Source organism: Myxocyprinus asiaticus, chromosome 13 (genome assembly GCF_019703515.2).
Source record: "Myxocyprinus asiaticus isolate MX2 ecotype Aquarium Trade chromosome 13, UBuf_Myxa_2, whole genome shotgun sequence".
Classification (NCBI taxonomy): Eukaryota; Metazoa; Chordata; class Actinopteri; order Cypriniformes; family Catostomidae; genus Myxocyprinus; species Myxocyprinus asiaticus.
The window spans coordinates 3,210,195-3,225,553 of NC_059356.1; the positions used below are offsets into that span (position 1 = coordinate 3,210,195).

The window sequence follows — 15,359 nt, forward strand, 5'->3', positions numbered from 1 at the left end:
AATTTTCACTTTTAAGCTACATTGCACTTTTTATATATATATATATAAAAAAAAAAAAAAAAAAAAAGTTTATTTATATTTATATTTTTTGTTTACAATATTCTTCCATAAAATTACATGTATTGTCTAAAAATATAATTTCTAACCGTATATGGCAAGGAAACTAAGCAATTGAATTTTTTTTGTGTAGCATTTTTACATTCTTTTTCAGTTAAAACTGTAAACATTTATATTGTTAATAATTTCACTTTTGCAGCTAAAAAGTGTTACAACACTTAAAATACATTTTCCCTATATATTCATATATTGTATTTTTTTTTTTACCTGTTAAAATAGTGACATTGCAAAAAAAAAAAAAAAAAAAAAAAAGCAAGCTAATGTGCATGCTCTTTGTTGACAACCCATTAAAACTTTACAATATAAATATATTTTTTTATGACTGGCATTTAAAACTGAGACGTCACGTCTGGGGGGCGGGGTCTACCATGCGTCATCTCATTATCCCTCATGTCGCTTTCATTTAATCATTTACATAAAACAAATCTTAAATAATCACCCTTTATGCACTTTAAAGTACATGTTAGAAAATAAGCAATAAAATGGCATATCTAGTAAGGTTTATGGTTAAAACAGGTGGGAGGAAAAGTCTGCCAACGGAACAAAACTAATTGAATTTTTACTCAAAATACATTTTGTGAAAACAAGTCGTAATATCTCTTGCAATTGCTTCTCAAGTGAATTTTTCTTGTTTTAAGGATGTTATTAGGATGATATTTTACTGGAAATCTCTCATGTGCATTTTCCAGTAAGATATGTAAATATAATTTTAAATGTCATATATATATTAGTATTATTACAACTATTATTGTTTTGTATTAAAGTACCATAAAAAAGGATTTGTTTAAAAATAAGTTCACCAATATAGATGAGCAACAGCACGCAGATCTTCACATATAAACACACATAACACCTGTACAACTGTTATTTAGGCGCAAACGCAAGCATCGGTGCTCTGAATTAAATATCTGTGACGAACAAACACGCATGTATAAACTGTCAGGTTTTATTTCAATAATTGTGTGTGAGATGATGCAGAGGTCTGATCGACGCGGTCCATCTGGAAACACACACACACACGCTACTCCAGCCTTAAAACACCGAAGACACCAACCTGTGTTTTTGTGGTCAGCTGTATCACCGCCTTTCTGAAATTCAGCTTTGAGTCCGTATTTCCCATGTTGATCTGATATGATGGTTTAATGATAAAGCGCTGCTGTAATCCCCGTCACCTCCTCCTCTGCGTGTGTCATCTGCGGAGGCGGTGATGGTGCGATAAAACCGAAAACTTCCGGGATGAGAGCTCAAGTCTTACTATGGGCAAGGCTTGGCTCATAAATATTAATTACAAATAAATCAAAGATCTCCCAGTAGGCGTAAATGATTGGCCGAAAGGCAGGGGATCGAATGCGGCCGCTAGGCTCATGAATATTAATCAGGGCATGTAACCGAGCGCTCCCTGAACGTTTCCAAGCAACGCCAGTCGAATCTTTTTCATATTCATGAGTCAGGGCTCTGTCATAGTACTATTAGTGAAGTCCACACGCACTAGGCAGTTGCTATGAAAACACTTTAGTCCCTAGAAGCTTTTGCTTTCCAAGGTCATGTTTTAGAACAGATACAGCACACATTTGTTAATGTATTATACTGTTGCTAAAGTAAGAATATTACTGCTTGAATACACATCATTATGTCAGAGACGAATAGCTCTAATTTCCACCCTTGGTTTATTTCCAAACTATTAGGCTTAATAGTCAAGTAGTCGTAATTTAATCGATATACAGGGAACACAGCAGTTTTTATTTTTATTTTACCTTTTTTAATGAGTTTCTGACAGCTCTTTCTCTTTGAACTCACACAAACGAACACATTTGCATTTAATTCTCAAATGCATTTAAATTCACTATTTTATGCAGTGTTAGAAAGAAAATAATATGTGGCAGTTTTCGTAAATATGTGTTACAGTAAATACCTTAACGCAACATTTGATAAATTGCTGCTATATATTCTGTATAATTGCATTTATAACGGATATGTAAAAGACAAATAAGCATGATTATTGAGCTCACCCACGCAGAACCAATGAATGTGTTGCGCTCATTTCTATGAACAGCACGGCCAAAGTCCCTTTTCAAGGCAAGCCAGTCCACTCGGCGGCCATCTTGGGAACGCTCCAGTGCAACTATTTTCTATGGACACAAGCGGTATAAAATACCTGAATGTGGAAAACCTGAAATCACCAAGACAGTTGGTCAAGAATACGATTATATGTAAAGTTAGCAGTAAAATCTGACAACAACGGTATCATACATTTTTTTTTTTTTAGCTCAGATTACACTAAGAAACGCTATTTGTCAGGCTCTACTGCGCGTTCTCGAGTTGATTGACAGGCGATGTCTGTATCTAAAAGGTGATTGGCTCGTTTACCTGCAAGGCGGGACTTATGGTGTGTTCATGTCATGTCAGAATTACTGTACTTATCGTGCGTTCCATTTGTCTCGGAAGTCGGAGCTCCGAGTTATTTTCCGAGTTCCGAGACCAGAACTGAAAAATGGAACTCAGCATTACTAGATTTACATTACTTGTAAATTCCTCAGAGCTATTCATGCCCACATACCTGTAAGTTATTAGTTTCTATGGCAACACTTGTAACCTCTTTGTTGTTGATAATAGTAAAACATCATAATTTTAATTAATTTATCTCTGTTTTTGCACAAAAAATTAAAATAAATATTATGGCATAATAAAATGGCATATCTAACAGAAATGTGTTCAGGACACTACCTTCAACTGTTGAGGCCGCTGCCATGTTGGTTCTCTTTGTACATGACGTCATGGCTGTCAAGTCGGAGTTTTCAATGAATTTCGAGTTTACAACTTGTAAATATGAGTTCTGCGAAGACATGAAAGGTTTTTACTTGTGGGAATCTCGTAATTACGGTCATTGGCACATGATGTAAATGTGTAACAATAGCCAGCTGGTACATGCTGTGCAGAGTGTGTGAACCTCACTCCCCTGGCCTCAAGAGGCACACTAGCGACTGACGCTAGGTGTTGTAGCCTTTAGTCTCATCGTTAGCGCGCCCACCTCCCGTGACTGAGACTCCGATTCAAATCCCGCTCTGAGCGGGTCCAGCAGGACCGGTTACAGTGGTGCCGTGACCCGGATGGCAGTGAGGATTAGGTGGGTGAGTGTAACAGTAGCCAGCTGGTACGTGTAGTGCAGTGTGTGCAAACCTCACTCTCCTGGCCTGTAGAGGCACACTAGTGGCTGTCGCCTTTAGCCTCCTTGTTAGTGCCCGCCTCCCACGCCAGAGACTTCGGTTGAAATCCCACTCGGCAGGACCGGTTACAAATGCAAGATGATTACCTTTCTACATATTGGGTGTTTCGATTTCTTCCTTTCATTTTAATACAAGTGCTCAATCTCTGATTTTTTTGTAGGCTCTGGCAGAGATACTTTTAATTATTTAGATAAAAAACCTCAGCGGTTCTATCATAATAGATAGCTTATTACGACAGTAAATCACCTTTTGCGGGTACGATACAAATTGGGAGAGCCATAAACTGACACCTACATATCGCAAAATTGTCAGTTTCTTCTCTTATAAAACAGCAATTTTACAGTAGTAAGCTCCACACATAGGTAATTCCAAAAGTATTTTTAGTGTAAAACATGTTGAAGATTAGCGGTCAATTCATTAAATTATGAGCTGTTTCCTCACAAAAGCAGTTTATTCAGCGTACTAAAGTATCTCCTCCATCGACATCCAATCAAAATAAACGGCCTCTTGTCTCCTCGCCAGTGTACCGCCCATTGAATGTCTATGGGAGCGCCGCATTATGAAATTTTATGCTAACCTTGTAGACTCACTTTAGAAGCACTCTGGCTGACTGGCTCTGGTACGGCTTGTGCAGATCGGAAGTGACGTCAGTGCCGAATTAACCAATCCCGCGGTTTCCTCATGTTAACGGGCTGGAGTTTCGCGCTTGCGCGCTGCCATGTAACTAGCATCAGCTGCGGTGGTTTGTTTTTGTATGTACAGGCTCATCAAATATAATAATAACCGACAGATATTTACGGAGAGCGTTGTTTTATTCGTTCCGTTCATGAAAGAACGACTGTGAGACGCATCCAGCGTGTAAACTGTGGAATATAACGCGTGATTTGGCGGCTAGCAGTTATGACGGAGACTAGCCGGATCAGTTTGAGATAGACTGTTTCTTACTCGAGGAGAAATCCAGCACTGTCGCCTTGTATTTGTTTACATTGAATTGACCATTTTCTGAGTTATAATTCAAAGAGGCGCTCTCATTTGAACAGGGATGTGTATATTATGAGTGTTGCGCTGTTAGCTGAGGTGTGATGATGTGTGTAGTGTAGCATGACACAGCAGGCTGTTGAGCAAAACACATACAAGATCTTTATTATCCAGGAGACATTATGCTGACAGAAAACAGGTGAGATGTCAATGTCTGTACTGTTAAAGATAGATTGATGGATAGAAAATACAGAGATTTTTATATCATAAATAGGGTACACGGTTTACATCGTATATATTATGAAAAGTGAACAGAAAAGAGTATACATCATATGACGGTCTACACGACTATGAGTGTTCAGAAAAGGATCACACAGTGATGCTACTTTAGTGAGTATAGCTTGTTGACAGTCTTTTTCCTCTAATAATGTTTTACAGGAAGCGTCAGCACGCTGAAGGTGATGATGAAGATGTTCAGATGCCTCCGGCCAAAAGACTGAGTTCAACTCTCCAGAGCACTGACACTGCCAGAGAATCATGGGAGTCTGAGGTGAGACCGTCAGTCATCAACACATCCTTCATTGTCAGAATTGTCATTTAATTCAACTTCGGGCACTTTCATGTCCCAGGGGTTGATTTACATTTTTTTCTCTTTTTGTTGCTTGAGGATCACATTGGTACTGAATTGGAAATGTTTTACCAGGCCTTTATCATTGATTTTCTGTACTTTTCAAATGCTTTTTATGTATATATTTGACTATATTATTATTGTCGCTGACCCAGACTTTCAATATTAAACTATGAACATTCATTATAAATATATAAATTATTACATGTTTAAAACTATAATCTAGACAAATAGTGAAAAATATTTCAGTACTTTAATATCATTTCAATGATTTCTATAAATTTTTAAAAAATGACAACTGTCCTAAAGTTGTGGCCTCACTTCCACCACACCAAATTATTTTGCTTCTAATAGACTTTTGTTCAAAATGTATTGTACTTGTTAACCAAGTTAATAAAAAAAAAAAAAAAAAAGTGTTAGTGAAGAGTATGCTTGAGATGAAATATGAGATGGGAAATGAACAATGGCTTGGGGAAAAATGCTCCTATTAGGAATTCTTCTGTGCTTTATTTGTAACTTCCATTTCTTAATATTGCATTCAAGGCCTAGATATACACGTTAATGCATAAAACATATAATTACTCTTAAATTAAATTTTTCATAAAGGTAGGAAAAAAAGTGCCTATGAAAATCAAATCCTGGGGCAAATATTGCACTTTAATTTCTGACACTGATTCAAAGGAAATATCACTTGGAGCAGAGTATTTCTTTAAATGTCAATTCCAATCAAGCTGTTCTTTTGCCAAATTGTGCACAAAATAATAATAATAATAATAATATTATATATATAAGTTTTTGCTTGGAGACAGACATTCCTTTTGTGCCTCCTCCATAGCACAAAAAGAGCTTGTCAGACAGTATGAACTGGCGAGTGCGCTCAACATATGTGTGTAGCGCTCGCACAGGGCATAACAAATGCACAGACTGTTCCTCATCTGAATTAAATGGAGGAGGGAAAAAGGCTTGAAGGTGAACCACCTGTACTTTGAAGGGCGTGGTTAGAACCTTAGGCACATAGCCTTTTCTGGGTTTAACAGTGACGTTTGAAAGATCCGGACCAAACTCCAGACATGAATTGTCGACTGACAGTGCTTGCAAATCACTGACCCATTTTACTGAGGCCAGAGCCAGCAGTAATGCATCTTGATAGAAAGCACATGCAATTCAACAGAGTCCTGAGGCTCGAAGGGGGGCCCTGTGAGCGCATTTAGAACCAAAGCTAGCTCCCAAGGTGAAACTGTAGCTGGGCGAGGGGGATTCAGCCGCCTCGCTCCCCTAAGGAACTTTATGATTAAATCATGTTTGCCTATAGAGGTGCTGGCTTCAGGTGCGTGATACGCAGATATAGTCACCACATAAACTTTGAGCATTGACGGAGTGAGCCTTGCATCCAGTCACTCTTGAAGAAATGTGAGAATTTCAGGTATCAGGCTGTACACTGGGTCTTTGCCATGTGAAAAGCACCAATTAGTGAACACATTCCATTTCAGTGCATAGAGGCGTCTTGTAGACGATGCTCTAGCCTGTAAAATGGTGTTCATTACCGACTGAGTCAGTTCTGTTATGTTTAGTGCGCCTGTTCAGGGGCCACACATGCACGTACCACAGCTGGGGCTGGGGATGCCAGATTGTGCCCTGCGCTTGAGAGAGGAGATCCCTCCTCAGCGGTATTTCCCATGGAGGGTCGTCTAAAATCTCTATAATTTCTGGAAACCAGGACTGGTTGGGCCACTTCGGTGCAATCAGTAGAATCGTTTCCTTGTCCTCTCTGACTTTGCATAGGACAGAGTGAAGGAGACACTGTGGGGGAAATGCGTATTTGCGTTTCACAGGCCATTTGTGGGCCATTGTGTCCACTCCTAGCGGAGCTTGGGACTTGGAGTACCAGAGGGGGCAGTGGGTGTTCTCGCGGATGCAACTAGATCTCTGCTTTGCTGAATATTTCCCAAATCCTCAGGACAGTCTGAGAATGAAGTCTCCATTCCTCCGGTATCGCCCCTTGGCATGACAATAGGTCCACACTGTAATTCAGACAGACTGGGGCATATGTCGCTCTCAGGAAGAGGAGATGGCGCTCGCTCCACAGGAGGAGGTGATGCGTCAGTCTCATCATTGGTAGGGAACGAATTCTCTGAGCAAATTAGAACAAGATAATTTAATAGGAAAACCACTGACAGCTCCAGGCGATTGATGTGACATGCCCTCTGCGTACCTGTCCAGGTGCCGAAAGCCGGGCATCCGTCAAATACCGCCCCCCCAACCTGTGTTGGATGCATCTGTGGTCACAACTTTCCACCTGAAAATCTGCCCCAGCATGACACCTTGCTGGTAGAAAGCAGGAGCTGTCCAAGGTGTTAGAGCAGCTAGACAGCGGCGAGATATAGTGATGCGTATGTGCCCTTGGCGCCAGGCATGCCGTGGCACACAGCGCTTGAGCCAGCACTGAAGAGGTATCATGTGTAAGAGACCTAATGGAATGATGGCGGATGTCGCCGCTATAAGCCCAACGCTTTTTGAAACAGCTTCAGTGGAAGTGTTCTCCCCAGTTTGAACTGAGACAGACACTGGAGAATTGCCTGAAAGCGCTCACTCGTGAGATGCGCACGCTCGCTCACGAGTCGAGACGCACTCCTAAAAAGGAGATTTGTTGACTCGGGGAGAGCATGCTCTTTGCCCAGTTGACATTGAGGCCCAAGCTGTTCAGATGTTGGAGCAATAAGTCCCGGTGCTGGCATAATAGAGCCTCTGATTGGGCCAGATAGCCAATCATCGAGGTAGTTCAAAATGCGCACACCTCTTAGTTTCAGAGGGGCGAGTACCACATCAGTGCACTTTTATGAATGTGCAAGGAGCCAGGGACAGTCCGAAGGGCAGGACTTTGAATTGATACACAGTTCCCTCGAACACGAATCTCAAAAACATCCTGTGATGTTGTACAATTTGAACATGAAAGTACGCGTCTTTCAGATCTATTGACGCAAATCAATTGTGTGGGCGGACATGCGATAAGATTTTCTGATCAACTTGTTTATTCGCGAAGGCCGTGGATGGCCTTGTGTTTTCAATTGTTTACATTCAGCACATATATGTACAGTATCGTTGTATGAAGTAACCTGGTCAGCCAATACACCATTTAAAAGATCTAAGGCTGCAGATTCCTTCCAGTGAAAGCATTGATCAATCTAAATGACTTTCAGCTGATGATTTCTTATTTTGTGTAAAGAGTGCACAATAGACAACGCAACAACAAAGCAGGGAGTCCTTACCTTGTTTGTGTAATGGCAATGTAAAGTTTGATCCAACAATGATGCCATCCATCTGTTTTGACTGCAATAGTCCATTACACAATATCCATAGTAAACCTTTGCCCAAAAACACACAGACTTGTATAAAAATCCATAGAACTTCCATTGGTTACATCATGAAATCCGGTAAATACGATGACGTCATCCTTTTTATTCGACAAACTATGCGCGTCTTACGTGCCCTTCGATAAAACTAACCGTATAAATGTATTTAGTTGAGTGTCTGGAACTGAAGTATTGCACCCCTGATGTTTTCTGAATAAAACTGGCTTCATAGTTTTAGAAAATAGCGCACATGACGTTTCTGGTGATATCTGTTCATGCATAGGCAAATTTATTCGGTTAAAAAAATCTACCAATAGCATTCTCGAGGGTTGTAATTTATGAGGACATGTAACCAATGAAATTACGAGTACGGCAATATGTGGGTATTGATAGTTTGCATAAATTATCGCATCATTTCATAAATGAAACACTTCTCATTGGAAGATTCAAATGCGCGCACTCGCTGTGACACACCTGTGTCTCCTTGAAAATGCTGGCCTTTTCAGAAAGGCACGCAGACAAGCATTTAGATAAAGGCTTACAGAAAGCTAATTTTTGCTAGTATCACCTTCAAATTTGAAACATAGCGTGGTAAGACTTAGGGCTTTAGCCTGATGTGTATTTAGGTGCCTATACCACAGCATTGTGTATTTATTTCATACTAAGTGTGAAATATGATTTTTTTTTTTTCTTTTGTGTTTGCACTTCTTTATCTCTGTGTTGGGAACAGTTTGAGTAATTTGGAAGATTTCATAGTAATATCTCAAGTGTTAGCTTTCTAAAGATACCTTGATTATTGTGTGTAGTCAGAGGAATTCATGAGCGGTAAACCTTTTATTTTGGGTATGTCATTTACCCCGTTCCTCACCAAAGAGGGGGTGCCAGGAAAGAGGTTAATCATTTTGAACAGGCGTTTCGTAAGTGCGCAATTCAAATGTCTCAGATCTAAAATTGGCTGAAGCCCGATGTCCTTCTTCGGGACAACAAAATAGCAGCTGTAAATTCATAACACCTGCACGTCTTTGGACAGGACCGTGGAAGACAGAATACCATTGAAATGGGGCGGCCGACGTGCAAATTGGATCATATAACCATGTTTGATAATTTTTAGCACCCAGTTGGAAATGCCCGTAAGGGCTCGCCACGCATCCGCGTAACGGGACAGAGGGTAATTTGGATTGTTCATTGCACCGCTCACCATTGGGAAGTGGTTGTGCATAATGTGTGGGCTTTGAAGTGGAAAAGAGCTCTTTATTGAAAAAGTGTGAGCGTCTCGTGCATGTGCAATGAGTGCTGTGCTCTTTTTTTTTTTTTTTTGCATTCTTTATTGCATGTTATTTGAATGTGAGACACAGAAGCAACATTTTGAACAACACTATTACTTTCCTGACAAACAGCATTGGGGAAGAAGAGAATGAAGTGTGTCTCCAATCGAGCCTTCTTCGGGATGGGTCCTGAAAGAACGGCGAGCTCTGCATTCCGCTTCATAGGGCTGTACCCGTCAGGATCGCTTTTGCTGCGCAGGGGGTTTTTCCCCTCGGCGGCTGCCCTTGTTTGGGCCACGGCGAGACAGAGCAGGTGTGAGCCGGTTGTGATGAAGTATTGCTCTGTTTTGGCATAAAATGTCTAATGGCCTGTGAGTGTTGCGGAGTCTTGACGTAGTGCTTAGCAAATCTATCTACAGAGCCACCGAAAAGGCCAGCTGGAGACACTGCAACATTAAATAGAGTGGCTTTTTCCTCATCACGCATTTTCGTGAGGGTCAGCCAGATGTGACGCTCCAAAACTACCAGGTTGCACATTGACTTGCCAATGGCCTGTGCAGTAACTTTCGTGGCTCGCAGTGCTAAGTCTGTAGAGGTGCGGAGCTCTTTGAACGCCTGTGGATCGTAGCCTTACTCGTCCATTTGCTTGAGGAGCTTAGCTTGGAAAACTTGGAGCACCGCTATCGTGTGGAGTGCTGAACCTGCTTGGCCCGCCGCTGAGTATGCTTTTCTAGCCAGTGCGGACTTCAGTCCACACGATTTGGAAGAATGAACGGGGCATAATTTCCACACCCTGCTACTTGCTGGGCAGAGATCTGCTGCTATCACCTTTTCCACAGGGAGTAGTTGGGCATAACCTTTATCTTCCCCGTGGTCCACTTTAGTGAGGAGAGTGGAATCTAGCTGAATAAGGCACACCAGGATTTTGTCAGTTCGTTATGAACTTCCGGGAAGAACAGGGCACGCAGTCACTTGATGCCATCCAGACTGCAAGAACCATTCATCAAGGCGAGATTTTTCAGGCTTCTCTGGAGGAGACCACTCGAGACCAAGCTCTTCGACCGCCCTTGAAAGAACTCGAAGCATCTCCTTGTGATTGCCGCATGCACGCTCTTCGCACTCGCTGGGGGAAGGGACGGCAACATCCTCAATTGGCCACTCACCAGAAGCAGCGAGAGACATATCATCATCCCCAGCATCAGATTACTACATTTAAACGGCCAAAGAGTCTATATAATGTAAGAAATACAACACCTCACCCAACAAAAACATCTTCAGTCTGACCCATTATTAGATACTAGTACTTGCAAACGACAGCTATTTACGACTATGTACAGAAATAACGATTTTGAGGAGACAATACCACGTTTTTGGTATACAAAGGCATTTTGATACAAAGACATAGTGCACTGCAAGTCACAGCATTAATTTGATTAATATTTGGTGAATAAAAACACAAGATCCATACAGTTGTTTATTAAAATATATATGCGATATATGTTATATTAGAGATATAAGAGAGCTCACATAAGATTAAATGCAAAGGAAAAAAAATACAGCAATATATATAGACAATCCATGCAAGATCAGAGAGCTTCTTAAAGGGGATGCAGCAATATCATTTTACATGTTAAGAGAACCCATATGAGAAAAAACTGTTTCAGTTTTTAAGGCATTTGATGCAAATGAAACACATGTCCTCACTTCTGGTTCAGGAGTTACTTAAGCATTTAATGTTGGTGGTCAAATAAGGTTTTTATGCTTCAGCGCCACCTGTTCTGCTGGCTTTGGGGACTGCAGCAGCTCCTGACAACTGACATTTGTTTCTTTGCCGGGCGAAGAAATGTTTTTAAATTAGACTCACTCTCCATAAAAAAAAGCTTTGCTTTGTCGGCACGCAGTTCAGTGCGAACCTTCGTTCCAGGTGTGAAGGGCTCGTTAGGAATCCATTGTTAACGCAAAAAAAGTTAATCGTGCTGAGAAAACGCGTCGAAGGTTTGCGTTTGGTGTGAAAAGGCCTTTACTCTCGATTAAATTTTTTTTTACGATAATGTGCAAAATTACAAAAACATGTCCGTATCAATGTGTAACCAAACTTTAACCAAATGTTCATATATTTTGAAAACTACTTAGGTCGTGTGTCCTCCAAAGCATTTTTTCCCTGAGGCCAGCGTATTTTTTTCAATTGTTTGCAATGGGAGCGCCGCGTATTTAAAAAAGCCAGCAGCGTGAGGAGGCACTGAGCGCCTATTCCACGCTGCGCGCTTGCCGTTTTAATCTGGTCGGCGAGAGTTAAAAAAAAAAAATTCAACTTTGGGTAAAACGCAGCGCTAGTCACTGTCACTTTTTACCTAGCTGTCCAATCAAAGTGGAGGAGGCCAACCGTCACATCCTACTTGTACAACGACTGAACAACAATGGAGGAGAAGTTTGCTAGTCTCTGAGTATTCATGTCTGTACCAGATGACATTCACGGACTACCACAATATTAATATGAAAAATAATGCTTCATCCAGAGCAAGGGTCAGAGCAAGTACTCTTCCAAAATTAGGTACTTGCAACACATTACTTCCGCGGATATTCCATATCATAGCAACCAAAGTGGCTCAGCTGAAAAAACACTGCGCCTCCAAAGCGCTCAAGCGCTCCCAGCTGGGCGTTTTCAGAAGAGCGCCTGGCATTTTCAGTGGCAAAAAAACGCTTTGGTGGACACACGGCCTTAGAATTAGGGGTGGGGATTACAAGGTAACTGGTGATACGATATTACAGGGGTCGGCAACCTTTTTGACATGGAGTGCCATTTTTTTATTTTCCTGGTCAATGGCTGTGCCGATGCACATATTATTTAATTGTAATCATGTAATAACTAGCAGTCAAGCAACAGCGAGAGAGGAGCAGTCTATTTTATATATATTTTGAGTGTGACTATGGTTTAAGGAGGGGTGGACCTGTATGCTGGGTTGGAAATCTCAAGGATTAATAGTGGTGTTTTTCTTATTACATAACGTATTGTTCAAACAAATGAAACCCGGTATGTAGGAGCAGCCTGACCAAAGCAAAGCGGTTAACAGAATGATTAACAGAACGTGAAACGCTGCCGGCTCGTGACGTGTGAATGGCTTGCACGCGCTGCACGAGTCTGTTGGGTATACTGGAGTCTCGTCACATTTTAACTTTTTGTTTAGCCTCCCATTCAGCTCATGAAAACATGCTGTGTGATCATGAGGAAGGATTACATCAAGATTGGAATGCTGGTGTGGAATTTATATGAATAAAATGGTCTACTCTCTCGCTGTTGCTGCCGTGCCAGTGATCAACCCTCCGCGTGCCAGTGCTGGCACGCATGCCATTTTTATTTTTTTTTTTTAGGTGTATTGCGATTCAAAACTGCGTTATATTGTGATATTTATTTTGTTGCTCACTGTTTCAGCCTTATTCATAGGACTTCAGAAAACTGATGCAAAAAAACCACATCCTTTTGCTATTCACAAAACTCTTGTGTGACTTCAGTAAACTTTGAATATAATGCACGAGTCATATGGTCTACATTAATAGTGCTTTTATGCTTCTTTAATGTCATTTTGGAGCTTGACTGTGATGACCATGACACACAATAACACAGTAATATCGCAGCATTGTTTATGTTAGTTCAACATAAACAATGCTTTTTCTAGATCTTTGACAAACCAAAATGTTACCAAACTCTGGATTTGAAAGAGGATGTCGGATTTTGAATAGTCTGACGCATTCATGCTGTCAACAACTTTTATTTTTGATGACGTCAAAGGAGGTCCGTTCTGTCTCAGCGGTAAAGCATAATAACTGCGCCATCTAAGAGACTGTTGTAAAAGTAAAAAAAAAATTAATAATATAGGTTTTTGGCACTTGAATATTGATACAATATCATGAGGAAAAATATCGCAATACTATAACATATCAATCACATCTACTTAAAATGATTTAAACGTATATCAAACATATTAAAGATAAATACTGTACATTTAACAAGTAAGATGAAACAACATGAGAAAATGCCCTGAAAATCTGAGCTCCTGAAATAATCGTATATAATGAATATACTGAAGTATTAGCTACTTTGCAGATGTAAGTTTCGATATTACGTTAATGTTGTGGATATAGCTGATTAATGTCACATACTATATAGGATGCGTTTAAGTGAGGTTATTAACCCATTGGTGTGCTGAAAACCTTAGTAAGTCGATTAAGTTAACTCATTCCCTCAGTTGAACTGAGTAATGGCGTCTCCAAAACTTGTGTAATTAAGTTCACTTTGCTTGGTGTTTATATATACTGAACTTAACTATGTAAGTTACGGTAACTAGATGCAAGTAGACTTAACTCAGATATGCAATTTAAATGTTGTTTCAACTTAATTTTCTTTGAATGGACTCAAATTTAGGTCATACAATAACACAGCTTAAATAATTAAGTCTCAGACTGAAGTATTGCTAATTATTCTTTGCAAGCTATGGTGTGCGAGACCTTTTCTGTTCTTTCTATTATATAGACTTGTGTCCTGCAATCCAACACATTTTTTAAATTGTAATACTTAGCTGCTATGATGTTGTGTTGCTAGCCTGATCTTATGTTTCCCTGCAGTCTTCCAGCAGTGAGAGTGGCATCAGCAGTCCAGAACATGGCGCTGGCAGCAGCAGTAGCAGCAGTAATTGTGGACTGGACATCATTGGGCCCCGCTCTGGCCCCGGCACCTGCAGTCCCGTCAGTGCCTCCAAGCAGTCGGGCCCTGTGGACTTGCTCTCATACCAGGACATCAACCGGGTCCTGAGAGAGGCCCATTTCCACAGCTTACAGAGCCGAGCTCAGTCCAAGCACAGGTGACTTTCAGGGACACTCTTCCCGTACTGACCCCTAGAAGACAGGGTACAACTCCATCATCGCCATCCCCATTCAGACCTGCTCCTACTTTCTCAGAGAGCTCACGTTATGTGTTTGGATGGAAAATATGCCCTGATATTGGAAACTCATCAATAAAAAGAGCTCAGAAATGTTCATTGTAAGCAGTGACTGCTTGATTGTGATGCAAACTTTTGGGATATTCATACTGTGTATTTTCCCTCTTAATAAACAGCATTGAGAGCTGGAATAAGAATGAGGGGGGGGGGGGATATCTCATGGAAACATGCCCAGGTTACATTTCACACCAAATTCAAAAGAGAGAAACAATTATAAATTATATTTTGGGTAAAGAAAAAGGCCATTTTAGAACCATTGTGACATTTTAATGATATTTAGGCATATTTACCCACCAAATTCAGATTATTGTAATGCATCTGGACGTTTTACTTTTTATTTTATTTTTGTATTCCTTATTTGATTCACATTACTGTGATTACATCAAGGTAGTTCAAGAAATACTACCACAATATATAGATACTCAAGGAATATTCCAGGTTTAATACAAGTTAAACTCAATCAACAGCATTTGTGCATAATGTTGATTACCACAATAGGTTAATTCAACTTGTCCCTCGTCCCTCCTCGTCCAGTGACACACTTACAATGGAAGTGAATTTTGCCAAGTTTTGAACGTTAAAATACTCACTGTTTCAAAGGTATTCCAACTAGACATAAACAATATGCATGTAAACATGATTTAAGTGTGATAAAATCACTTACTAACCTTTTCTGTGTAAAGAAAAAATGTAAGTACTTTTATAAAATTATAAGCTTCACATTTTTGTGTTTAAACCCGGCAAAAATTGGCCCCATTCACTTCCATTGTAAGTGCCTCACTGTAACTTTGCTTTTTTTAATA

General features: G+C 40.4%; 2 protein-coding genes across 2 annotated transcripts in view; one reads left to right on the plus strand and one right to left on the minus strand.

Annotated features, from left to right (window-relative positions):
* Nucleotides 1–1,317, minus strand: part of LOC127450324 (protein HID1-like) — a 38,796-nt gene extending 37,479 nt beyond the window's left edge. The window contains exon 1 of the mRNA XM_051714335.1: nucleotides 1,172–1,317. Within this exon, the coding sequence (XP_051570295.1) occupies nucleotides 1,172–1,237 (66 nt within the window). The 5' untranslated portion in view covers nucleotides 1,238–1,317. The remainder of the gene's footprint in view (nucleotides 1–1,171) is intronic.
* A 2,700-nt stretch (nucleotides 1,318–4,017) lies between these two features.
* On the plus strand, nucleotides 4,018–14,958 carry LOC127450426 (protein FAM104A-like). The gene is made up of 3 exons (XM_051714540.1): nucleotides 4,018–4,518; nucleotides 4,758–4,869; nucleotides 14,183–14,958. The coding sequence occupies exons 1-3, from the start codon at nucleotides 4,502–4,504 to the stop codon at nucleotides 14,420–14,422; spliced, it is 369 nt and encodes a 122-aa protein (XP_051570500.1). The 5' UTR covers nucleotides 4,018–4,501; the 3' UTR covers nucleotides 14,423–14,958.
* The last annotated feature ends 401 nt before the right edge of the window (nucleotides 14,959–15,359 follow it).

What these genes read in the sequence shown, in the direction of transcription:
- LOC127450426 (XM_051714540.1), top strand. An exon ending in GAGAATCATGGGAGTCTGAG is followed by an intron (nt 4,870 to 14,182) that starts GTGAGACCGTCA and finishes GTTTCCCTGCAG; the next exon opens with TCTTCCAGCAGTGAGAGTGG.